The sequence below is a fragment of the Ailuropoda melanoleuca genome, chromosome 2 (genome assembly GCF_002007445.2).
Source record: "Ailuropoda melanoleuca isolate Jingjing chromosome 2, ASM200744v2, whole genome shotgun sequence".
Taxonomy (NCBI): Eukaryota; Metazoa; Chordata; class Mammalia; order Carnivora; family Ursidae; genus Ailuropoda; species Ailuropoda melanoleuca.
This window is the reverse complement of record NC_048219.1, coordinates 739,772-765,413: the sequence shown is the minus strand read 5'-3', so window position 1 is coordinate 765,413 and position 25,642 is coordinate 739,772. Positions and strand designations below refer to the sequence as shown.

The following is a 25,642-nucleotide window of genomic DNA, read 5'->3' as shown; positions in this document are numbered from 1 at the left end:
TAGCTATCTCAATACTCTGGAAACTCCAAAGAACTGTATATACATGCAGGAAGGTTATATCTGTGGCTGGCTCCTTGATTTTACACCCTTTACTTTTGAAGGTTTCCATCCAAGTCGCTTTCTGGCCCTCCACTCTGGGACCAAGCCCCAGGCTAGCAGTATCGCGGGCGGCGGGGGGCGGGAAGGGGGGACACGACACCTTGCAGGGCCCTCTCTGGCCCTGAGGTCCTGCTGCTTCCCGCAAGGCAAACAGGCCCACACACCGCGCCCAGGATGGCCCGTCACTTCCTGACGCCTGCACCCCTGTCGCGGGGGTGGAGCCGAGAAAAGCCGTGTTGGGACGCTCAGCAAGGGAGACCCGGCCCGGAAAGCCGGCCCACGCGCCGGAGAAGGTCTACGCAGGAGGCGGGACCAGCCGGGCAGGAGGGGCGGGGCCGAGCGGGAGGGGCGGGGCGGCCGGGAGCTCCGGGAGGCTCAGGCTGCGGTATTGGCCGGGAGGGACCGAGGGGGAGGGGCGGGGGCGGGGCCGAGGGGCGAGCAGGGCGGAGGAGTCCCAGCCTTTGCCGCCGCTGCCGCCGCCGCCAGGTAAGAAACACGGGTTCAAATGGGCCGCGGGCGGAGTTCGCTCAGGCCGGGGCCACTCCCCACCAGTGGCCTCACGAGGGTTGCTCCCGCAAGGCCTGACCCTGCCCCGGCGGGCCTTTGCCCCCCACCGCGCCCTCCGCCCTACGTGGGCACCGGGCCTCCCAAGGAGTGGCCGCAAGCTAACTGCCGGGAGTCCGGGCTGCGTAGTTGTTGCTTGGTTGCTTTTAGAGCGGAAAGTGCCTTTAGAAATTACGTAGGGCGGCCCATGGGGAAACTGAGGCCGGACGGAGCACCCAGGCATCTTCTGCCTCCCAGCTCGGTGCTCTAAGCCGGTGAAGGTCGCCCAGCACCTCCCTGGATAAGTGAGGACGCTGCTCTGGTCCGGGGCGAGGAAGGAACTTGCCCAAGGTTACACAGGGTCACTGGGCTTACCCGTATCCCACGAGGCCCCTCCACGGACCAGTGAGCAAGGCGTCCGGCACCCCTCACCCCCTCTCCTTGCGCCTACAGCCCTATGAGCTCATAGCACACATTCAAACGGAGAATTCCAAGAGGGGGCTGGAAATTCCTTCTGGAAAAAAGCCCAGGTTCCCACTTACAGATGGGCCATGTTTTTCACCCTGCCCCCTGTTGGTATAGCCCGAAAAAACTGCTGCTAACTTTTGGGGGAACTATACAGCGAGGTAAACAGGCTCAGAGAGATGACTTCCCCAAGACAGCACCCCTAGGAAGGAGAACATTTTAAGAACCTGGGTTACCTGACTCCAGAGCCTGACCCAGTGCCTGGCACAGAGACAGCGCAGGCTTTCACCATGGCCTTTCTCTGCTCTGCCCTGGAGTCAGAGTTAGGAACACAGTGGGGCTAGACTCTGGGTCTTGGCCTAGAGACCACCGCCTAACACAAAGTAGGAGTTAACATGTTAGTTCTCTTTTCCCTGACTCAGTATTCATTTCGCTGCAGAAAATATGAAACCCCTTTAAGTTTTAGGGGCATCCATTCATTTATTAGACACATATTGAGTACCTACTGTGTGCCAGTGTGTGCATTGTTTAGGCATTGAAAATACAGCAGTGAAGAAAAGAAGTGTTGCCCTTGGGGACAAGTACACTAGGAAGAGTGGAATAAAACACTGCTCTCCATTCGGGGGATGGAGGGGTGGGGAGGGTTGGTCCGAGAGGACTGACCATTGGAATCTTACCAACTGGGAAGTATGTGAAGAGGACAGAGAGAGATTGAACCTCATAGCATCAAACCCTCGGGGGCCTTGTCTGAGATGCCCAGCCAGCCTGAGCTTTCTCCCAACTCCCCAGGGATTTGGTGGGGAGGAGCTAGGTGGGTAGACGGTGGTCCAGAGGAAGCCCTCAACTAATGTCAGAGTCTGGAAACCTGGCATTGCCCCTTCCTCGCTGTGTGACCTTGGCTATGTCACATCACCTCTGTGGGCCTCTGTTTCATTTTCATGCCATAGGGGTCATAAAAGTGCATGGCATTGGTAATATCGTGTCTGAATGCTTCTTAAATGAAACATGGTCCAAAGTGTGGTCTCTAGCAGAGGCCTTGCCAAATCAGGCATAAGCAAGGGTGTATTTATTTATTTAGATGCTCCAGCGACCCTGTTGGTAGCCTGTTACCCCTCAGTAGAGAAATGTAAGAGGCAGAGGTGGGGGGTGCTGAGTTCCCGGCAAGGAGGCTGAGGCTTCTTCCTGCCAGCGTGGAGAAACAGAATGTTTGCCACACAGCATTTCAGTTTCTATAACGCTTGCTGTCACATGTGTGGGAGCAGACAGATGTGGGCTCAGGTCCTAGCTCAGTAGCCTCCTGAGTCATCTTGGACGAGCCACATGACCTCTCTGCCTCAGTTTCCTCATTTGTAAACTGCTGTCTCTGAGGTTGTCATGAGGATGAAAGTAGCTGAAACCACAAAGGCCCCGTGTCTGGCACTCTGGGAGCCTTTTTGAATTTCGACCAAAGGCCCAGGAGCGATTGGTTGGGCACCGTTGACCAAGTAGGTTGCCATGGCTCAGCATGGAAAGCTCGTGAAGGTGGGAGCCTAGAGAATTTCTCCTGAGCCTGCGTAGGTGCTCCAGGCTGGTGCTCCTGGCTGCAAAGGCGGGACCGGCTACCTGGGCCCGCACACGTGAGACCTGAGAAATGTCATGAGGTGATTAATCACCGGGTCCTTTATGGCCTGTGTGTTTTGTAAACACTGCTATACATTATAAACCGGGGCTGCGGATGAGATGGGCAGGGGGGTGGGGGGGTGCTTGCTGCCTTGAATGTGTTCTAGTGAGCAGAAGGGGGTCGCAGGGGAGACCCCAGTCCACTTTCTACTTAGCCACCCTCCACTTGGGCAGTCAGGCCAATTCAGTTGAACCACTCTCCGCTTGAAATTCTGCTGTGGCTTCCTGTTCGTTTTAGGCCAAAGAACCAAACCATGAATATGGGCCTTAAGGCGCTGCACAGTCTGGCCTACACCTCCAGCCACATCTCAGACCATTTTATCCATAGCCCTCTGTGCTTCCGGCCTGCTGCCCCCTCCCACCTCAGGGCCTTTGCACATGCTCTTCTAGTCCACCGTTCCCCGCTTATCTCCCTTTTCCCAGGTTAACACCTCCTTATCCTTCAGATCTGAGCCCAACCCCAGACCACAAGATCGTCCCAGTTGTGTGGGAGGTTTAGCCCAGGAGGGAGTTGCATACTCATGGGGGGGGTAGTTTCTGCCTGTACCCTGTCCACCACCCCAACTGCAACCCTTCCGACTTCCAGGACTGGACTGAGTCTGCTGAGAGGTGCTCAGGGATGAAATCTACATTTAGGAGTACCTCTTGAGCAAATATGGGAACCTTGCTTTATATAAAACTGAACTGTCCTTCTTCAGAAATGTAAGGCCGAGGGGTGCCTGGGTGGCTTAGTCCGTTAAGTGTCTGCCTTTGGCTCAGGTCATGATCTCGGGATCCCGGGATCGAGCCCCAGGTGGGGCTCCGCACTCAGCAGGGAGTCTGCTTCTCCCGCCCCCTCTTTTCCCTCTGCCCCTTCCCCCACTCATGCGCTCACACAATCTCTCTCTCTCAAATGAATAAATAAATTTTATATATATAGGCAGGAGGCAGGAGGGCTGAGTGAAAAAACTATATAAGGCTGAAGTCATTTTGCAGTTGTAGGGGTAGGTGTTCATGCCTTCATCCCTTCGTTCATCCACTCAGCACACAGGGAGTGAGCCGCTGAGTAAATGCAGGGAGGCTCATGGCAGTCCCTGGGCCCCCTTAGTAAAGGGCTGTAAATTGGGGATAATGGCACCTACCCTGGAAGACTACTGGGAAGAAATGAAATGGCGGGGGGAAAGGGGAGGCCCATGGCTAACATTTACCAAGCGTTCACTGTTATAATTTATAAAAATTGAATTGTGATAAAATAACATAAAATTTACTGGGGCGCCCGGCTGGCTCCGTCGGTACAGCATGAAACTCTTGATCTCTGGGCTGTGAGTTCAAGCCCCGCCTTGGGAGTAGAGATTATTTAAAAATAAAATATTTTGGAAAAAAAATAACATAAAATTTACCATCTTAGCCATTTTTAAGTGGGCGGGTCGGTAGTGTTAAGCGTATTCGCATCGCCCTGCAACCCATCTCCAGAACTTTTCCACTTGCAGATCTGAAACTCTGTATGCATTCAGCAACTGCCCGTTTCCCCCTCCCCAGCCCCTGGCACCCAGCATTCTGCTTTGTGTCTCTATAATTTTGACTACTCTAGGTACCTCACATAAGTGGAATCAGACAGCATTTGTCTTTCTGTGACTGGCTTATTTCACTTAGCACAGCGTCCTCAAAGTTCTTCCGTGGTGTAATATGTCAGAATTCCCTTCCTTTTTAAAAAGCTGAATAATATTCCATTGTATGGATATATTGCTTTTTTGTTGTTCGTCCATTCACCCATGGATGGACACGTGGGTTCCTTCTACCTCTGAGCTCTTGTGACTCATGCTGATATGAACACAGCACACAGATATCTTTTTGAGACCCTGCTTTCAGTTCTTTTGGAGGCATAATACCCCAAAGTGGTCTGGCCGGATTATTTACTGCTATGATTTGAAGGTAAGGCGTTGAGGGGCTCCCCCGTCTCTCCTCTTGTCCGCCAGAGTACGAGAAGTCCCTGGTTTAAACAACCAGCGGATCAAGTGAACCATCACAAACCTTGCCATTTCCCCCCACCTCCCTCAGCAAATGTGCCTCCCATTACGTTTTAGTTATTCCCAAGTAGAAAGCACCATCCATTCAAGAGATGTTTATAAATGCCTACGGTGCTTGCATAAGGGCAGAAAGAGAAAGACAATAAGCAACGGTGTAAACAAGTAAATTATCTAGTATGTGAGACAGTGATTCGTGCTTGGGGCCAAGCAGGGGAGCCAGGGAAAGGGGATTGGGATGAAAGGCAAGGGCAGGGTGGTCTCACTGAGCTGTGAGATTTGAGCAGAGACAGAAGGGAAGTGAGGGAGCTGGCCATGTGGTTGTCTGTGGGAAGAGCATTCCAGGCAGCAGGAACAGACCATGCAAAGTCCTTGAGGTGAGAACATGCCTGGTGGGCTCCAGGAACAGTGAGGAGGATGTGCAAACGGCGCAGAGCAAGTGAAGGGGAGAGGGGCGGAGGGCGGAGAGGCCAGGGGCCAGATTGCATATGGCGCAGGCATCACTGGAAGAACTGTGACTCTGAAAAGGGGACTAGTGGAGGTTTGGAGCAGAGAAGGACATGATCTGACTTCAGTGGAGATGGAGCTCTCTGGCCGCAGTGTGGTGGGCAGCTAGTGGGAGGGAGACCGGTGGGGAGGCTCCTGCCGGGATCCACCTGAGATGATGTTGGCTTGTACCAGGACGCTAGCGGGGGAGGAATGGAGCAACCATACCGTGGACAGAATGTCATACAACCTGAGCGTCCGTCCCAATGGCACGTTGTTTACCCAACCCACCACCTGCCCGTCCTCCAGGCTGCTGAAGTGAGTTGGGATAGGAACTTTCCCTCTGTGTCAACATCCCTTTCTTCTTCTGGTCTGTAGTGGGATTGTCCGAAACCCTCTGGATTCTTCTGTGTTGGAACTATTGCCATGGAGACCTCCTGAGATGCTACATGTTCCAGTGCCTTCCAACTTAACTTCCAGAGAGAGGTATAGAACGAATAGGTTTCTCTCTCCTAAAATGCTGGAGGGGGCAGGGTAGGGGAGTGAACTGGGACTGCCGAGAATCTTCCCTTCTAGGACCATCTCAAGGTTGCGTGTGTGGGTGTGGCTATGGGTGTGTGGGTGGCTCAGTCCATTAAGCATCTGCCTTCGGCTCAGGTCATGATGTCAGAGTCCTGGGATCAAGCCCCACATTGGGCTCCCCGCTCAGTGGGGGCTCTCCTTCTCCCTCTCCCTCTGCTCCTCCCACCACTCCTGTGCACGTGCTCTTGCTCTCTCTCAAATAAATAAATAAAATCTTTATGAAAGAAAGAAAGAAAGAAAGAAAGAAAGAAAGAAAGAAAGAAAGAAAGAAAGAAAGAAAAAGAAAAGAAGGGGCGCCTGGGTGGCACAGCGGTTAAGCGTCTGCCTTCGGCTCAGGGCGTGATCCCAGCATTATGGGATCGAGCCCCCCATCAGGCTCCTCTGCTGAGAGCCTGCTTCTTCCTCTCCCACTCCCCCTGCTTGTGTTCCCTCTCTCACTGGCTGTCTCTATCTCTGTCGAATAAATACATAAAATCTTAAAAAAAAAAAAAAGAAAGAAAGACAAAAGAAGTTCATTCTTGCATCTGATCTCCTAAAGGCCCAGGTCATGGAGTTTTAAGGATGATTTAAAGGATGTCCCAGGGTGATATCGATTATATTTGCTTTCCCCTCGGTGCTGACTTGGGGATTTTTCACCTCCCCAAGAAGAAATCCTGCTGTGTCGTTTATGGCGTTACTTAACAAATATGGGTTGAGCACCGACTAGGTGCTTGCAGAGCTGAGCACAGCTGTCTTGGAGTGGCTTTCTTCCCTCCCTACTGGCAGTAATAGCTCAGCCAGCATTTTCTTTGGCGGTAGGTAATGTAGCTGGCTAGATAAAACTCATAATCGTAGACCATTGTGCCACGGCCACGCTGGCTTAATGCCAGCATCCTGGGCCTGCACGTTGCCGTCCAGCCTCGGGTGCACGTTCGCCCTGCTGGTTCTCGCTATGTATGTGTTCTCTCCCGGCCAGTCGGTGCTCTTCTGGGTCAAGTGCAGGCCTTTCTCAGAGTCTCTTGGTGTCTTCACAGCACCTGGACTGGGACGGATCCCAGGAGATCCGTGATATCTGAAAGCTACTCTGTCCATCAGTGACCTCCTAGGCCCTGGGTGCAGCTGGACCAGCTCCCTGCACACTAGGTGGCCTCAGGGCTCGGAGTCACCAGTGGCCCTGACCACTGGTCTTTTTCTCACTGCGGGAATCCAGTACTCCCTCCTAAAACTAGTTTAGCTCCTCGGACAGACTGGAGACTCTGAGCTCCACACGGACCGGACCCTGATCCCAAATCACACCAGGCAAGGGGTAGAATGCTCACGACCCGTGTACACAGTCCAGGCGATGGATCTCCCAGCCCCACAGCTGCCAGCACTCTCCCTCCCACCCCAGCCAAGCGGACAGTCCGCAGGGTTGGAACCAAAGGCTCCTCCATCACATCGTGGAGAGCTGGGGATCGCCTCAGCTTGTCACACTACCCCTTGTCCATTTTGTTGATTATAAGACCTGTTTGTTGGTCCGTGGAATGGGACTTCATTGTGACCTCAGCCCCATGGGCTTGGTGGGCCTCACGGGGCCCGGGCTGTCCAAGATAAAGAATTCCTCTTCTGGGGATTGAGACCAAAACTGTTTTTAATTTAAAATTTTTTGTCATTACAAAAGCACCAGTGCACTCAGGATGGAAAATGTTAAAAATACAGAAAATTGGGACACGTGGGTGGCTCAGTCGGTTAAGCGTCTGCCTTTGGCTCAGGCCATGATCCCGTGGTCCTGGGATCGAGCCCTAGGTCTAGTCCTCATATACTAGAGAACTTTCTTCACAGTTCAGAAGCAGCACATACTTATGGCAGAAAATTGGGGAAATCCAGAGAAGTCTCTGGTATCTCGCCTTTCATAGAGAATTTGGGAGAATACCTTCCAGCCATTTTGTCTTCTCTGTGTCTTTTTAATGTGGTTGGACTCATAGCTTGAATCTCGTAGTTTGTAGGCATGGTACAGACACATTCTCACACCCCCCGGGAAGGGGCTATCAAGGAACAGGGCCTTATCCCTGTTAATTCCTTTAAAAAGGATTGAAGAGGCAGAAAATAATATTCTGGTTCTTTGGCATGGACAATGGCTATTAGGATGAAACTCAGACTGTTTGAAGTTTTGGGGGACCCTGGGTAATTCCAGATGCTTGGCCCCTGCCCCATCTCCCTTCCTCATCTGATGCTCCATTTATGTGTAAGAACAGGAGTGCCTTTGGGGAGAGAATTAGCAGGAAGATCTGGCTCCTGCTTAAGCCTAAAAGCTAGTTCATTCATTTGTTCCTGTAACAGACATCTTTTTTTTATTTATTAAAGATTTTTTTTTATTAGAGAGTGAGAGCATGAGCATTGGGGAGGGGCAGAGGGAGAGGGAGAAGCAGACTCCCCACTGAGCAGGGAGCCCGATGATGTGATGCAGGACTCGATCCCACGACCCTGGGATCATGACCTGAGCTGAAGGCAGACTCTTAACTGTCTGAGCCGCCCAGGTGCCCTTGTAACGGGTATCTTCTGAGCGCTCACTCTGTGGCAGGGAAGTGCTTGAGGCACCAGCTACGGGTAGGAGGAAACCCCATGCCTGCCAGTTATGGCAGGCTACTTGGAGCTGGGCGCTATCACCTCATCTCGGGTTATGAGGAGTTCGAACAGGGATATTAAATGACGCGACCCATGCCAGGCGCCCGGGCTGTGCTCCGTGAGTGGCCGCTGCCTGCCGACCTGCTGAGAAAAGCATCCCAGGGAGAGGAACCTGCTGGGGCCCAGGCCCGGAGGAGTGTAACTAGTAGCTAGGCTCCCCTGAGCCCCGGGGCTAACCCGACCCCTCTGTCTCTCCTCCTCCAGATCCCACACCCTATGGACCCACAGGCTGGTTTTTCTGGTTTGCTTCCCCCAGAGCAATTTGCATATTTCTCCAAGAACCTGCTGAACAGCCTGTTTTCAGACTTAGAGACGGGAGGTCCCCAACTGTTTCCTGAAATCTGGGTAAATGGTATTTCAGGTTTCTTTTTCTTCACTTCCTTGCCATTATTTAAGACTGTCTTATTTTAAATATTACGAGTTTGCATATTGTCTGTCTCCTTCGCTGGAGGGTACCTCGATGATGGGGGGCTGCTGTCTGTCATCTCCGCTGTGCCCACAGCGTGTGGGGTGATGCCCGGTACATACAGGATTTATTACATGAACTAGTTCATTTGCGGGGAGGTGGACATTTATTTTTCATTTACTTAGAACTTAAGAAAAGGTCTCTAAAGTTCTGTAGAGACATCCTGCTCCTTTTTAAAATCTTTCTGTCTTAAAATAATTATAGTCTCACAGGCAGTTGCAAAATTAGTACCGAGAGGCCCCACAAACCCTTACTCAGCATCCCCATGACTGCTGCCTTTACAGGGAAGTCTGACTCCTGAGCTGGAAGAACTTGGTCCAGCACGGTGTGCCCCCCCGCCCAGCGTCACCGTGGGCTTATTTCTTCCTTCCCACCCCTCCGCGCCCACCCCCTGTCCAAGGCCGGCTATACTGAACATCTTTATGGTTCTTCAAAAGCATCTTTTCTCTTCCACCTCTGGGTCTTGACACGTGCCGTCCCCTGTGCCCAGAACGTGCTCCTTCCTACCACCCCACTCCCCCCGTCTGGTGTCACCTTCTCTTGGAAGCCAGTTCTGGGCTGCAGGCCCCTGTTTGTATCCCTCCATCTGTGTTTCCCACCGCCCCCCCACCACCCCAGTGTTTGTCCTGCTGGCTTGTCATCATCTGTTTGCTTATCTGTCTCTACCACGGCATTGTTTCTTCTGCGGAATACCCTCTCCCATCCACCTGCAGGGCTGTGCCCCTTGTTTCCTGACAGCACGTTTCAACCGCATACCGTCACCCCCTCCTACCCCATCACTTCACTCCCCTTCACCCTAATTGTTCTTCCCAGATGATGGTTTCCTGACCCAATTGTTAAGGGCACGGATCCTATAATCAGACCTGAGTGTGAATCTTGGTTCCACCACTAACTAGCTACGTGATTTTGGGCAAATTACTTAGATTATTATCATGTATTGCTGTATTATTTTTTTTAAGATTTTATTTATTGGGGCGCCTGTGTGGCTTAGTCGTTAAGTGTCTGCCTTCGACTCAGGTCATGACCCTGGGGTCCTGGGATCGAGCCCCGCATCAGGCTTCCTGCTCAGTGGGGAGCCTGCTTCTCCCTCGTGCACTTCCCCTGCCTGTGTTCTCTCTCTTGCTGTCCCTCTCTCTGTCAAATAAATAAATAAAATCTTAAAAAAAGAAAAGATTTTGTTTATTTATTTAGAGAAAGAAAGAGCGTGAGCAGGGGGAGGGGCAGAGGGAGAGGGAGTCTCAAACAGACTCTGCGCTAAGCACGGAGCCCAACGTGGGGCTCGATCTCACGACCCTGAGATCCTGACCTGAGCCAAAACCAAGAGTCGGACGCTTCACCGACTGGAGTCACCCAGGCATCCCCTGTCTCCCACCAGAATGCAAGCAGGGAATTTGTTAGTTTGTCACCTGATCTGCCCCAAGACCCAGACCAGGATGTCACACATCATTTTCCCTTCTTCTTTCATCCGGCAGGTACTTACTGAATGCCTGCAGTATTCCAGGGCCTGTTCAGAGAGCTAGGGGCATAGCAGTAAACAGCACAACCAGGGGCCTCTCTCAAGAAGTTTATATTCTATTGGTATACACAGGTAAACAAATACTTTAAATATATATTATTTAAGGGGCGCCTGGGTGGCTTAGTCAGTTAAGCATCTGCCTTCGGCTCAGGTCATGACCTCAGGGTCCTGGGATTGAGCCCCGCATCAGGCTCCCTGCTCTGCGGGGAGCTTGCTTCTCCCTCTGCCTGCTGCTCCTCCTGCTTGTGCTTGTGCTCTCTCTCTCACACACAAATAAAATCTTTAAAAAAAAAAAAAAATATATATATATATTATTTAAGATGGGAATAAGTATTATGAAAACAGAACAGAGTGCTGGGATAGAGGGGCAGAAGTATTTTAGCCTGGGAGATCAGGGAGGGCCTCTCAGAGGAGGTGACATTCAGACTGAGGCAGACTGGTGTGAAAGTCAGAGGAAGAGTGTCCCAGCCAGGGGGAACAGCAGGTGCGAAGGCCTGGAGGACGGACCCGCTTGTATCTCTGAAAGCACAGCAACAGCCAGTGTGGCTGTAGCACAGTGAGCAAGCCAGGTTTGGGGGCATGAGACGGAGTTTAGGGGCAGGCAGGGGCCATCATTAGGGGATCAGTGTTCATCCTGGTGTGAGGGAAGCCTTTGGAGGCTTTTAAGCAGGCAAGTGACATGTTTGGTATATATGACAAAAAGGCCACTCCAGCTGCTGTGTAGACAATGGATTATAGGGCATCAAGAGTGTATTTTGTTGAACAAACGAATCACTGTGGCCTGTTCTGAGCTTTTTGTGGGCTAAGCCCATTCCCTCTCCCCTGTGGATAGAGACAGGCCAGCTCGTGCTTCTGTGATTAGAAGGCTGTTTCTTCTTGAACTGGGAACCAACATGGGCTCTGCAAGGACCAGCCCAATAAAATACCATCTTGGGCTCCCCTGGGTGGTCAGCAGAATTCCTGCAGCCTCCAGATGGCAGGTGGAGTGGATTAAATGTGGGCATCACTAAGCCTGCCGGCATCAGGCCTGGGTGCTGCCCCGGGAGCTGTCCTTCACTTTTGACTTGTTGCTGTCTCCTTTGTCCTCCACCACCGCCTGGGCTGATCCTGCAAGCCAGGAAAATCTGCTGTGAGTCTCAAACTTGAGTTCCTGGAGCAACCCTTGGAGGCCAGTCTTGCTGGGTGACATTGGCCAAGGTCTTAACCTCTCTGAGCCTCGATTTCTCCGTCTGAAACAAGGGAAGGGGGATCCCTGTGCATATGTAGAGGAAAGAGCCCAGGGTTCAGAGCCAAAAGTCTGGTTTGACTTTCATCACTTACTTACTGTGTAACTTTGGGAAAAGCACTTAGCCTCTCTGAGCCGGTTTCTCAGCTGTAGGAGGGAATCATAATGGCTCATGTCGTACTTAACCTTACATGATAGTTGTCAGACTTCATTGCATTGGAAAGTGCTTTGTGAACTGTCACGTGCGGTACAGATGGTGGTTTGCTGCCTTTAACTACTTCAGGATTACTTCAAAAAGCTAATGAAATAGTAGTTGTGCACAGACTTAAAAATAAGTCTTCTGTGGAAATCATATTTTGAGGACGAAATTCGTATTGTTCAGCTGTATGAGAAGGAATTTATGGAAGAAATTCAGTGCAGAGTGTGTGTATGAGACTGGAAAGCTCTGGGTAATATGGTGAGTGTTTAAGCAGAGAGTGGTGGCCAAGAGCTCTGGCTTTGGGCTCCAGTCTGCCAGTTACTGGCTGTGGGACGTGGGCCCAGTTACTTCTGCTCTGTTTGCACACTGGACATGGTGGTAGTGCCTGGCTCGCAGAGTTAGCTGAGACTGGGCACGTTAACACTGCAGCCCCAGGGCCTGGCCCCCAGCAACAGGCACCTGATACTAGCTCTTGCCATTACGTGGGCACCTCTGCCGTGTGCCAGGCGCTGTGCTGAGCATTTTATTGATTTGATTGTTGATTTTTTTTAAAAAGATTTATTATTTATTTGAGAGAGAGTGTGTGCGCACATGAGCGACCACGAATTGGGGGGAGGGGCAGAGGGAGAGAGAATCCCAAGCATACTCCCCACTGAGCATGGAGCCCAGCTCGGGGCTTGATCCCACGACCCTGAGATCATGACCCGAGCCAAAACCAAGAGTCAGATGCTTAACCAACTGAGCCACCCAGGTGCCCATTTGTTGATTTTTTTCATGCATTTATTTCTTTAAAAATATTTATGTGGTGTGAGTCCAATGCCAGGCTTTGTTCTAAGTGCTTTACAAATACTAACCCACATAGCTATGTCTCTTACTGCTAACAGGGCTCCTCCAGGCAGATATTGTTATAGTCCCATTGTCGGGTGAAGAAATGTAGGTGCAGAGAGGTTGAGTTGCCCAAGGCTCCATATCTATCAAATGGAGGTGCTTGGATTCATGCCCAGGTCTGTCTGGTCCTGAGCCTGCATTCATATCCACAATGTCCCATGGCCAAGGCAGGTTCCCTTCCTGGTACTCACTCCCAGGACAACTTTCTTATCCCTTGGATGCCTGACTTAACTTGGTCTGTCCCCTCCCCTGCCTTCCCTGCTTTCCCTTCTGTCCCTGGGAAGGAAAGAAAGAATAAAGGGAGGGAGGGAAAGGAGACCTCCCCCCATCCCTTCCTTCTCTCCTTCCTTTCTTTCATAGAAGTGTAACATATATAGAGTATACAAATCTTAAGTCTACAGTTTGATGAATTTTTAAATATATTTATACCCATATAATCACCACTGGATGATATAGACACAGAACATTTCCATTCATCCAGAAGCCTCACTGTGCCCCCTCTAAGCCAGTACTCACTGCCTTCCACGGGCAACCTCTCTTCAGTCTTCTTTCACCTTAGATTGGTTCGACCTGTTCTTCAAGTTCATATGAACACAATTCCACAGATAAGTATGTCTGCTTATCATTGTGCCTGTGAGGTTTACTCATGTTGTTGTGGTTAGCCAGACTTCATCCTTTATCATTGCTTTGTAATATTCCGTGGTCTGAATATGACGCAGTTTTTCCATCCCACTGTGGACAAACATGTGACTTGCTTCTAGTTTGGGACTATTGTGAATGAAGCTTCTGTGAGTGTTCACGTACATGCCCTCTGGTGGACGTAAGTCCTCGTTTCTGAGGGGTAGAATTACTGGGACATAGAAAAGACATACGTTTAGCTTTAGTGGAAAATGTCAAACCATTTTCCAAAAGGCTGTACCACAAACACTCCCACCAGCAGCATGTGGAAGTTCCATGTGTCCCTTTCCTTATCAACACTTAGTATTGTCAGACTTTTAATTTTAGCCATTCTGAGGAGTAAGTAGCACTGTCTCCTTGGAGCGTTAATTTATTTCTCTGATGACTAACGATGTTGAAATTCATGCACTTATTGGCCATTGTCTGTCTTTTATGAAGTACCTGTTCAAGTGTTTTGCCCATTTTTAAATTTGCCTTACTTCTTTTTCTTCATGATTTATAGGGATTGTTTATATAGCGTGGGTATAAATCCTTTGTTGAGACACATTGAAAATATCTGCTCCCTGTCCATAGTGTGTGTTTTCACTCTCTTGAAGATGAATAGCAGTTCTTAATTTGAATGATGTTTCATTTATCAGCCTTTTGTCTCATGATTGATAGTTTTGTGTCCCATTTAAGTAACTTTCACCTACCTCCTGGTTGCATTTTTCACTGAGATTTTTTTTTCCTGCAGGGTTGGAAATGGCCACGCGGGACAGATCGAGCCAGAGGCTGCCTATGGTGGCTGAGCCGGCTGTGGAGGGGGAGCCGCATCTGCCCACAGGCCGGGAGCTGGCCGAGGCGAACCGCTTTGCCTATGCCGCCCTCTGTGGCGTCTCCCTGTCCCAGCTATTTCCAGAACCTGAGCAAAGGTGAGTGCTTTTGTCTCACAGAGGGAACGTCGTGCTTCCTCAGGGAGGCAATTACTGAGAGCCAGGCCACCTCCTGGGTATTACTGGCAAAGAGGAGAAAGTCATTGTCCTTACCTTAAGGAGTTCACAGTCTGGGGGATAAGACATACCTCATTCAGTCCTCACTCATTTACTGACACCCAGCATTTTCTGAGCACCTACTGTGTGCCAGGCATGATTTAGAGTAAATGGAAGGTATACATGAATGAGATGAACAAGACAGACACTGTCCCTGCCCTCAAATAAGACACAGTCTAATGGGAAAAAAGATATTTATTCATGCATGCAACATGCATTTATTGAGCACCTACTGTATGCGAGGTGTAGTGCTAGGAGAGAAACAAGGCCTGGCTCCTGCCCTCTAGGGGCTTACAGTCTGGGGTAGGGCACCCGAATAAGTGACTACCATTATACTAGACAAATGGGGTTAAGTGCCTGGATGGGTTTAAACCAGGTGTCATAGGAACAAAAGATGGACAGGTTGAATGACACCAGGAGGCGGTGGGTCACACAGGTGAGACAGACTTTCCTCGGGGAGAATGGAGTTGACTCAGGGACAGGTTGGATGCTGTGCATGGAGCAGAGGGAGGAGCTAAGTGTGGCCCCAAGGTTCCAGGTGGTGGGCGGAGCTAGAAGGACAGAAATAACCATTACCGAGACAGGAAACACAGATGGGGGCAGGAAATGACAGGAAGTTTTGGGGTCTGTGGTATTTTCAAGACTTACCCCCAAAACGTCCCTCATGGGTGAACTTCCCCATGCCTTCGGTCCTAGCTGGGTTTTTATTTGTTTTTGTTTGTCTGTTACCTTCATCTCTCCCACCGGACCGAATACTTGAGCATATTCATCTCATGGGGCGTCCCCTGCAGGAAGCCTTCCCAGACCTTCCCCAAGCCCCAGACCAGGGTGTTTCTCCAGCCATATGTTCAGAACCCAGCCCTGCAGCCACCATGCTCCCCTGCAGCTCTTTCCACACCCACCACCCCTCCAATTTGGGCTCCTGGAGGGTGGGAGCTGCCTCGTTCACCTGTGAGTCCCCAGAGCGTCCTATACACCGGGGTGTACCCGACAAGCCATGGTGGGGGAGGACCTTTGTGTATTTTGTTCCCATAAACAAATACTTATGAGCCTGCTCTGCGTGCCAGGCCTGTGCTGGGCACCTCCTGGGAGGGCACAGGGAGAAGCGAGTTAGCATCCTGTGTGCCCCCCTCCCCGGCAAACACACACACACATCCAGGTACCACTGTAACCACACGTGCTTCTGCTCGGCTGGAAGCATTTGCCCTGGGGTGTTTCCTTCCTGAAAGTTTCCCTTTCAGAAGGCCAATTCATTCCACGTGGTAGAGCTCCATGTTCTTAGGCCCAAAACATATTTTGAAAATTTCAATCATGTTACAACCTAGATACGCCATTGGTTTCAGGACGTTTTTGGTCCACACGGGACATAAAATCAAGCCTTTTTTGTGTATTTCGTATCTGAGCCGTAAACGTCGCAGATGTCGTTCCCTACAATTAACTCTGTGTCTTGAATGTGGAGAAATTGTGGGGTGGAGCAGGGGGCGGCCCAGGTGTTCTCTGAAGGGCCAGGTACCTTAGGCTCACAGGCCACATAGCTCCTGTGGCAGTCACTCAACGTTGCTGTCGAAGCCTGAAAGCAGCGGAAGACAGTACACAGAGGGTGGGTGTGGCTGTGTTCCAATAAAACTTTATTGACAAAAGCAGGCTACAGGCCCGCTCTGGCCCACGTGGGTAGTTTGCCAGTCCCTGGTGAGTAGGAGGAGTTTTGGACTCAGGATGAGAAACTGTGGATTTCGAGTGAGGTTTTGCCCCTTCCCAGCACTGAGACCCTTGATTTAACCTCTGCAGCCACGGACTCCATCAGCAGGTGGGGGCCAGGCTGCAAGGGGATGTTTAGTGCACCTGCTGAGCCAGTGCCCGGCGCTGGTGAGCGCCCAGGCATATAATCACTGGGGCAGTCTCTGCAGTGGTTAAGCAAGACCGCTGGTGTCGTGGAGATAGGTAGGGGTTTGAACCCTAGACCTGTCCCTTCCTCTCTCTGGGGCTACCTTTCCTTATCTCTAGACTGGGGGTAAAAATAACACCTTCCTCCCTGGTGGGGGTGTGGCGAGAAGTAAAACAGTCGGTGTGAATAAAGCACTTACCCGGCACAGGGACTGACAGATCGTTGCTCCGCGATTTGTTATCCTTGTTGCTGCTGATTTTCACCCGTTTTGGCTAAACCAACAAGCACAATAGTAGCCTTACCAGGGGCGCCTGGGTGGCACAGCGGTTAAGCGTCTGCCTTCGGCTCAGGGCGTGATCCCGGCGTTATGGGATCGAGCCCCACATCAGGCTCCTCCGCTATGAGCCTGCTTCTTCCTCTCCCACTCCCCCTGCCTTGTGTTCCCTCTCTAGCTGGCTGTCTCTATCTCTGTCGAATAAATAAATAAAATCTTAAAAAAAAAAAAAAAAGAAAAACCTCATTAAAAAAAAAAGAAGCCCTACCAAATTCCCAAAGCCCTGCCAATCTAGAACGCTGTTTGTTATGTAATCCGTTGCTGTATTGCCACTTTCCGTACATATTCATTAATTCATCCATTCATTTTTGGTTTTTTAAGATTTTATTTATTTATTTGAGAGTGAGAGAGAGAACACGTGCTCCCAAGTACAGGGAGCTGCAGAGGGAGAGGGGGAAGCAGGCTCCCCACTGAGCAAGGAGCCCAGTGTGGGGCTCGATCCCAAGACCCTGAGATCACGACCTGAGCCGAAGGCAGACGCTCAACTGACTGAGCCACCCGGGCATCCCTCATTTCTTCGTTGAAAGAAACACATATATAGCGCTTTATATGGGCCAGATTTTGTCCTAAGCATGAGGGCAGTTAAGGTAATCCTTTCAGCAACCCTATGAAACGGGTTTCTTCATGATTGCCACCATTTTATAGATGAAGAAACTGAGGCACAGAGAGGTTGAGTAACTTGTCCAAGCTCACACAGCTAGTGGCAGTGCTGGGATTGGAGCCAGAGTCTGTGCTCTTGACCTCTCCGCTCTTACGATGAGATGCTTCTCTGCATCCAAGACTTTCTTCATGGCCAGGCCATGCTTCGTTGACCTGTAAGTAATGTTCAGCTCACTAAGTCACTCCCTGCCTCTGTACACACCCACGTCACTGCCCTGGGGTTACCCCAGTCTATTGCAGGGGGGCAAATGATAATTGCAGTAGCAGTAGCTGACATTTATTGAGCGTTATCAGATGCCAGGCCCTATTACGATGTCACTTAATCTTTCTATCCAATCTCTGAGGCATAAGCCTGTTATCATCCGCATTTTATAGCAGAGGAAAACCAAGCTAAGAGAGGTGAAGTACGGGCATGAAGCCCATCAGCGAGGGAGCCAGGACTCCCCAGGGCCCTGGATGTCAGAGCCCAACTCTGAAACCTCTTCTCCACTGCCTCCCTTGGTCACCTTAGAAATAGGTCATGAGGCCAGCTGACGTTCTTTGGGCATCTCCTACGTGCCAGGCTCTGCTCTGGGGGCTTCGTATGTACTGTCTTGTTGAATCTTCAAACAGCCTAGTGAAGTTGGTCTTTTTGCAGATAGGGAACCTGAGGCACAGGGATGTCAGTTTCCCTGGCAACGTGCTGCCTTGCTCAGATGTCCCTTTGGCAGTGGCCTTCTCCCGCCGCTGTGGAGATGGCTGCCTCAGGTAAAGAGAGCCACCTTGCCCATGCTTCCGCCCCCCTCCCCTGGCAGCCTTTGCTCGATGATTGCCTGAGAGGGGAGGAGGTTGTAAAGGCCCCACTGGGCCGCTCTGAAGGGTCACCCATCTCCAGGACTCCCTGTGGGGCTGGCTGAGCCTCCCGTTGAGGCTGCATTGCAACTTGACTGTCCCCCCTGCCCAGTCCTGCTTCCTCCTTCCCCCCTCACGGGACCCCTAATCATCTCCCTTTCAGAGCTGCTTCTTGGGGACCCAAACCAATGACATGGTGGGGCAGGATTGCAGGTGGCCCGCAGCGACCTCTCCATTGGGCTTTGGCACTGGAGGCTCTAGGGAGGGGGTGGGCGGACTGCCTGTGGCCCACGGGGGCCTCCCGAGGTTGCCCGCACCACCAGGGAGCTCTCTTTGTTTCTCGGGGAGCCTGATTCCACCGGGGTGCAGGAGCCAAGTGCAGGGAGCCCCGGGACAGTGCGGTTGAGGCAGGCTGGGATGAGGGTTTGCAGATAGGCGTGGCCTCTAGGCCTCAGCCCTTTTTCTGGACTGGTGTCATCACCTCCTAATTGACGCCCCTGCTCTGCATCCCCACCCCCGCCACCTCGTGGGTTCACTGCTGTCACTGCCGTGAATGGTGGCTTTGGAGCAAAGCCTGATGTGGATTCTGCCCCCATCTCCCAAATGTTGGGTGCTTCCCACAGTTCATGGGCTCCATCTCCCTGCGAGCACCCGACTGTCCCCTGTCCAGGGACTCCTGTGAAACCGAAGTGAACAGCATCCTTGGGCACCGTGGGGGGACAGACCCTTCCTGTGCACTTAGCCACTTCTGCAGCGGCCGACTTGTTTCCTGGAAGCGTGTCCTCTCTGTTTTGCGACAGCGGCTAGCCACCCTTCATAGGATGCCTCTTCCGGCAGTGGCCCCTGTCCTCCACAGGTGGCCTCGAGCGCTGCCTCTGTGGGCTCAGCGGGGCTCCATCCCTGCCTCTGTCCCGGCGTGGCCCACAGCACAAGGGTGTGACTCCGGGGCCCGTTCCCACCCTGCCGTGAGCTTCTGGCCAGAGGTGACGTCTTGCTCCTCTGGTTCCTCAGCCCCCACCCAGCACAGCCCCGGGCTCACGCCGGGCCCAGGGCACCTGTCAGTACCTGCTCCTTGCCCTCCTTCCTGTGATTTGTCAGCTGCTTTGGTAAAACTGCTGTTGGGGGAAGGAGCTAAGGTCCAAATCACCTGAAATTAGGTGTTTGGCTGTCCGTCTCCTTCCCTGGACCGCAGTCACCGTGGTTTCTGTACATGTCAGCCTTTCACACCCATGACCGCGTCTGACCTCAACTTCCCAGCAGCCTTCTGAGACCCATTCTGGAAGCCTTGGGCTCTAAGCCATGTCTGTCTTTCAGCTCCTTCTGCACAGAGTTTGTGACGGGCCTCGTGAAGTGGCTGGAGTTGTCCGAAGCCGTCCTGCCAACCATGACTGCCTTTGCCAACGGCCTGGGAGGCGAAGGAGCAGACGTGTTTGCTCCGATTTTATTGAAGGACCCCATCTTGAAGGACGACCCATTGGTGATCATTCAGGTACACCCACCGCCCAGGGGGCAGCTGCTGGGGAAAGTAGAACAAAGTCTTTCCTTCCAAAGTCAGTCTGAAAGTTGCTGCTAGTGGGGTGGTGCAGTTGAAAGATGAAATATTTTGGGGCACCTGCGTGGCTCAGTCGGTGGAGGGTCCGACCCTTGGTTTTGGCTCAGGTCAAGATCTCAGGGTCCTGGATCAGGCCCCGCATTGGGCTCTGTGCTCGGGGCAAAGTCAGCTTGTCCCTCTCCCTCCCCCTCTTCTCCTCCACCTCCACTCACTCACGCTGTCTGTCTCTGTCTCTCTCTCTCAAATAAATAAATAAAATTTTTAAATAAATAAATAAGAAAAATAAAATATCTCAGCATTGTATCACAGGATGATGATTATAGCTAATAGCGAATTATCATTATTGAATATTCACCATTGATTTAATGTAATACTTACATGGTGCTCATTACCAGCATGAACCCATTTAATTCTCCAAGCCACTTTATGAGGTAGGTAGTAGGATGCTCCCCTTGTTATAAATGAGAAAACTGAGCCACAGAGAGGGTAAGTGACTTGTCCGGAGTCACGCAGCCGACAGGTGGCTCAGCCAGGATTTGAACCTTGGCAGTCTAACTCCAGAGTCCGGGCTCCTGAGTGCTGAGCCGCGGTGCCTCTTTTTGGAAGCAGCAGCTTTGCTGTGTGCCCCTGGGCAGGTGGCTAACCTGCTCTGTGTGCATCTGGAGCAGGCAGCTTGTGACAATGCTGTTGTCAAATGAGCAGAGTTCACTGCTTGCAATTCTCGCACGTTTGTGCATTTATTTGTTACCCGTACAGCTGGCTCAGCACTAGAACACAGGGCAGATATACTCCGTCTGCCTTGTTCTCCCACGTAGTAAAAGTCAATAAATGTTGGTCAAAAGAGCAGGCTAATTAGCTATCAACGTATTGCTGATTCCTGTTATTTTTTTTCCCCTAGGACCTTCTGAGCTTCTCACTCAAGGATGGTGAGTTGATTTTCTAAGTTCTATAATTTTTTTTTTTAAGTTCATAAATTTTGGGTGCTCATCTTCACAATTGGCCAGTAAAGCCAGGGATGGTTGTTGCCCCCTGTGGACCCGTCCCCCATCGTCTTTTCGGTGCAGGGAAGGAAAGGGAACCCTGTGTAGCTGGGGAGCCGGTGAGCACCTTGTTCATGCCAAACACTGTGGGGGCTCAGTAGCGGTTATGTCCTTTCCCCTCACAAGCCCCCGTGGTTTTACCTGCTAATTGGCTCTTGAATCTGGTTCCTTCCTGGTATCCAGTCACCACCCTGGTCTGAGCCACTAGCACCCCGTCCTGGATGACAGCAGGGATGTCCTACTAGTCTTCCTGCCCCCGCACTGCTTCCCAACTCCATCCCTGTGAGACTCCCCCTGCCCTCAGGGGAGTGGCCCTGGGTGGGCTGGCCCCGGCCTCACCTCATCTCTCAGCGCACCCCTTCCCGCTCTCCACACTGGCCTCCCTCCCCGAGTGCCTGTGCTTCTGGCACCGTGGACTTCACACGTGCCCTTCCCCTGCCCACAGAGCATTCTGCCCCTCTCGCCCTGTTCCTCCCTACCTTGCCCTCCTCCCTCCGCTCAGTGTCACTCCCCTGGGGAAGCCTCTGGCCTCGAGTCTGGATTGCTCCTCCCAGCACCACGTGGCCGTGGCTGTGGTTGACCAGTTAACGGGATTCTTTGCGGGCTTCCCCTCCAGTCTGTAGCTCCAGGTGGGCAGAGCCACATGGGGTTTCCTTCACCTTGTGTGTCTAGTCCCGAACCCAGCACCTGCAACGTAGTACGTACTCAGTGGATATCTGATGAACGAGTTCATGAGATGGAGCTTATTGCCCCGTTTTGTGGATGAGGAAGTCGGCTCAGAGAGGTTAAGCGATTTACCCAAGGCTGCACAGTGAGTAGCAGTGCGGGATTCCACCTACATTCTCTCCTCAGGCTGTCGTAACACATGACCGAACGCAGGGAAGCTTGAAGCTGCGGAAAGATATTCCCCTCGCAGCTCGGGAGGCCCCGACTCGGAAAGCAAGGTGTCAGCAGGGTCTCGCTCCCTCCGAAAGCTGTAGGGAGAATCCCTCTTGTCTCTCGTACCTTCTGCTAGCTCCGGGCATTCCCCGGGCAGAGACAGCGGCCGCGTCTATGCAGTCTCTGCCTTCATATTCCCGTGGTCTGCTCCTCCCTTTCCTCTCCTCTCTGTGCCTCCTGCAAGGACTTTTACAGGGCGGCCTCATCCAGAGCTCTTTAATGTAAGTGTATCTGCAAAGACCCTTGTTCCAAATAAGGTCACCTTCCCGGGTTCCGGGACGTGGCTGTGTCGTGTGGGGGGTCACCATGCAACCCACCGCAGCGCCCAGGGTGTCCCGCATCAGATCGCTACAGGGCTGCCTCGCCACCTCCCTGCCCCCGTGGCCCCGCATCAGTTTCTCCCCATCTCCTCTCTGCCCGGGCCCCCCATGATTGTGTGCGTGGCTTCCTCTGTTCCTTGCACTGATGAGAGGTTTTGGCGCAAACACCCCCCGATGTTTATTTGGATGGCGAGCAGGGAGGAGAGGCACAGAATTGCAAGTGAACGCCCGACAGCCTCCAGACCATCGCGTGGGAAGAAGTTACACCTTTATGAAAAATTACATGGGGAAAGTTGCACCAACCCCCCTATGGGAACCCCAGCTCGTAGGGGAGTGGAGGGGTGGGAGGAGGAGGAAGAACAGGATTACGAGAACAGGAAGAGCAGGTGCAGGAACATAGGCAGGAAAGAGCCCACAGGGCCAGGTCCCTGGGGCAGCAGCCCAGCATGGCCTTAAGTAATACTCCCGTTGCTGATGGGCTTGCCCCAGGAAGTGGCAGAGATGGTCTGAGAACATTGCCAAATTGTATCACTTTTTTTTTTTTTTTTTAAACAGAAGTAAGGGAGGAATAATCGGGTCTGATGCTCCTGGACTCTCGTAGAGTCAGGGGTTGAGTTTGCATGGAGGTCTGAGGCTCCAGTAGCTAGAGAGCGCACACACCCTCATGTTATAATCGTGTAACAACAAAGCCACCCATTGCCGAGCGCTCGCCGTGGGCCTGGCCTGCGGCTGAGGGCCGCACAGGCAGGGAGCCCACTCAGCCCCCCAAGGGATGGTGAAGCTATAGACCTGAGACACATGGTCTCAAGGGCATCTTGGATGAGCCTCTCGTTTTTCCAGGTGGAGAGATGAAGGCCCAGAGAGGGGGAGGGGCTTTCCCCGAGACACACAGCGCTAAAAGCAGACTGGGAGTCAGAACCGCGTCTCTGGCCTCCAGGGCCAGCACTTTGTCCCATTGCCTTATCACCAGGTAGGAGGAGACGGTGCCCCCAGTGCTTCTGCCTCTCCCTCAGTTTCTCCCTTTCCTTACCTGGAGAGCCATGTTTATCTTACCCCTCTTTCTGCCCCCCACCCGCAAACCACAAATCCTCCTGAGCCCCCTTGAGCAACTAGGACACAACCTAGCCTTCTCTGCTGTGGGTGACTTTGGCCTGGTTCTCGCAGAACAATTGGAGTGGGTTTAAAACAGCATGTCCAATCTCACCACCTGGTACTTCATGCCCTCCCAGAGACATTCTCGGAGTGGCATCGAAACCGTTATTATCTGATAGCCTCCCCAGGTCCCTGTGGCTTCAGCGGCACACGGGGACCCCACAGGGGCAGGTGCTAGGGCTCCAAAGGTCTACAGAGGTCAGAGGTGGGTGGATTCTCAAACCATCTAGACCACTCTTTTCAGCGCATAGTTGGGAAAATGAGGCCCAGAGGTGGTCCTGGCTTGCCAGTAATTGTTGTGTCCAGCTCTTTATCCATATTCATGAAGAACCAGGGACCAAGAAGTGGGGGCATCTGGGGAGTCAGCCTGCCTGGGTATTAAAATTCAAACTCCACATTGGCCAGTTACTGAATGGTTCTGTGCCTCAGTTCCTCACGTATCAAATGGGATTAGAGGGCAGTGGCCGGGATTAAATGAGATACGCCATGCAGAGTGCTCCAAACGGCTATGAGTGCTGCTCGCGTGTGATGGTGGTTAGAGGTAAAGTGGCAAAGCCCTGGGAATCAAGAAATCTGGATACTCATCCTGTCTCTGAGACTTTTCTCGTTGTGTGACCTTGATCAAGTCACTTAACCTCTCTGAACTGCCCCATCAAATACAAATAAGGGGCAACAGACAGATACTCTTTAAAAACAAAACAAAACAAAAAACCTGTCTTTGGTTCTAAGAGCATGGTTAGGGATCTTATAAGGAGAAGGTCGGTGTCATAGTTGGCCCATTTGTTCAGGTGCTTCCCCCATAAACTCCATGAGGACAGGGCCCTGGTCTGGCTGTTCACCATTGCACCCCAACGTCTACCATACTGATAGGCACATGGTGGGCAATTAGTAGTTATTGAATGGATAGATGGAAGAATGGATGGATAAATAGATAGAAGGATGGATAGAAGAATGGAAGAATGGATGGATGGATGGTTGGATGGAAGGGTGGATGGATGGAAGAATGGATGGGAAGATGGATGGATGGATGGATGGATGGATGGATGGATGGATGGATGGCCTTTAGAGAATGAGCTTAGATACTAGCTGGGTGGTTTGTCTGAACTTGAAAGCTAACCCATGTTCTACAGAGATTGGTAGGGTAGGAGAAGGCCTTCTCTGCTGCTGTGTTTCTCTCTGAGTGTAAGGTAGTCATGGAATCAGCCCAGGAAATCAATATGAAAGGCTGCATTTCTTGGAACTTCCTGGAAGGTTGACCTTTACTGACAGCGTTGGAATCTTAGTCACCAGACAGTGCCATCTTGGCAGCTGGGTGGGCTTCTGTGGGTGATAATCATGGTCTCATCCAGTAGCAACCACGAAACTCTTTTCCCACGCAACTGAAAAAATAATTCTTTTACTCGCCGAAGGTTGAACTGAATCTAAGCTGGTAACTCTAAACCAGGTTCTTCAAGCTCAGCACTCTTGGCGTCTGGGCCCCGATCATTCTTCACTGTGGGGCCATCTGTGCGCTGACGATGTTTAGCGGTCTCCTGACCTGTACTCACCAGCCGCCAGTAGCACTTCCTGAGCTGTGACAACCAAAAATGTCTCCATAATTGCCAGATGTCGTCTGGGGAGCAAAAACGTCCCCGGCCGAGAACCACCGTTCTAGGACGCAGCATCTGCCCATGTCACATGGGGCCGGTTTATTTGTAGTTGGTAATCTTTATAAGTTATTCTAGTTGCCCTCCCAGGTCCTGCCCATAGATTGTGAATTGCTGCATGGTATATAGTCCTCAGGTCAACTGCGAAGGAAGGTAATATTACCCCCACGGACAGGGAAGGAAGTCAGGTTCAGGGGGTTGAATAAGTAGCCCAGGGTTGCCTTTCGAAGTAAGTTTCAAAATTCCAGGTAAGGCAAAGTGAATGTCACCGTGAGCTCTGCACGGGTGCCCGGGCACCTTCACCCGAATCACGGGGTTCGCCCTCTGGACTCTGAATCCAAAGATAACATCAGCTCCAGGCCACGGAACCGAAAGAGGTGCATGCCACATGGGACAGCTGTCTTCCCCGCGAGGTTGTCTCTACTTCGCGACCTGGGCTTTATTACTGAACTGCAAACCCTGCCTCCCCCAATGAATCAGAAGTTTGAGATATTGGTGTTTGGACGTGGTGCAATTGCACACGCTGGGTTTTCTGTCAGCATCACTGAGACTCATACAGCCTGTTATCAGTATCAAAACTGACTGGTTCATCCCTCAGCCAGAACCGAGCACCCACGGCGTGCGCCAGATCCTGTACGAGGCCCTGGGAGTAATTCTCATCATAGCTGATACTCATGGAGGGCCCACTGTGTGCAGGCCCTGAGCCAAGTGCTTTATACTCAGTCATTTAAACCTCACAGTGACCCTAGTACACAGATGCCATTACTGTTTCCATTTTATGAAAGTAGAACCGTACCACATAG

At 51.8% G+C, this 25,642-nt stretch overlaps 1 protein-coding gene across 16 annotated transcripts in view; it reads left to right on the top strand.

Moving 5' to 3' along the window:
• The first annotated feature begins 528 nt into the window (after window positions 1–528).
• TMCO4 (transmembrane and coiled-coil domains 4) overlaps window positions 529–25,642 on the top strand; it is an 89,988-nt gene continuing 64,874 nt past the window's right edge. For 10 of the 16 annotated variants that reach the window (XR_004621324.1, XM_034645422.1, XM_034645474.1 and 7 more), the window contains exons 1-6: window positions 529–585; window positions 5,634–5,741; window positions 10,416–10,534; window positions 14,186–14,363; window positions 19,505–19,679; window positions 20,641–20,668. Coding sequence is in view for 15 of the 16 variants with exons in the window: in XM_034645422.1 (XP_034501313.1) it covers window positions 5,698–5,741; window positions 10,416–10,534; window positions 14,186–14,363; window positions 19,505–19,679; window positions 20,641–20,668 (544 nt within the window). In the remaining variant the exon portion in view is untranslated. Of the gene's footprint in view, window positions 586–5,633; window positions 5,742–8,684; window positions 8,833–10,415; window positions 10,535–14,185; window positions 14,364–19,504; window positions 19,680–20,640; window positions 20,669–25,642 lie in introns of all 16 variants that reach the window. The other 6 variants (XM_034645429.1, XM_034645431.1, XM_034645425.1 and 3 more) reach the window with 6 other exon arrangements.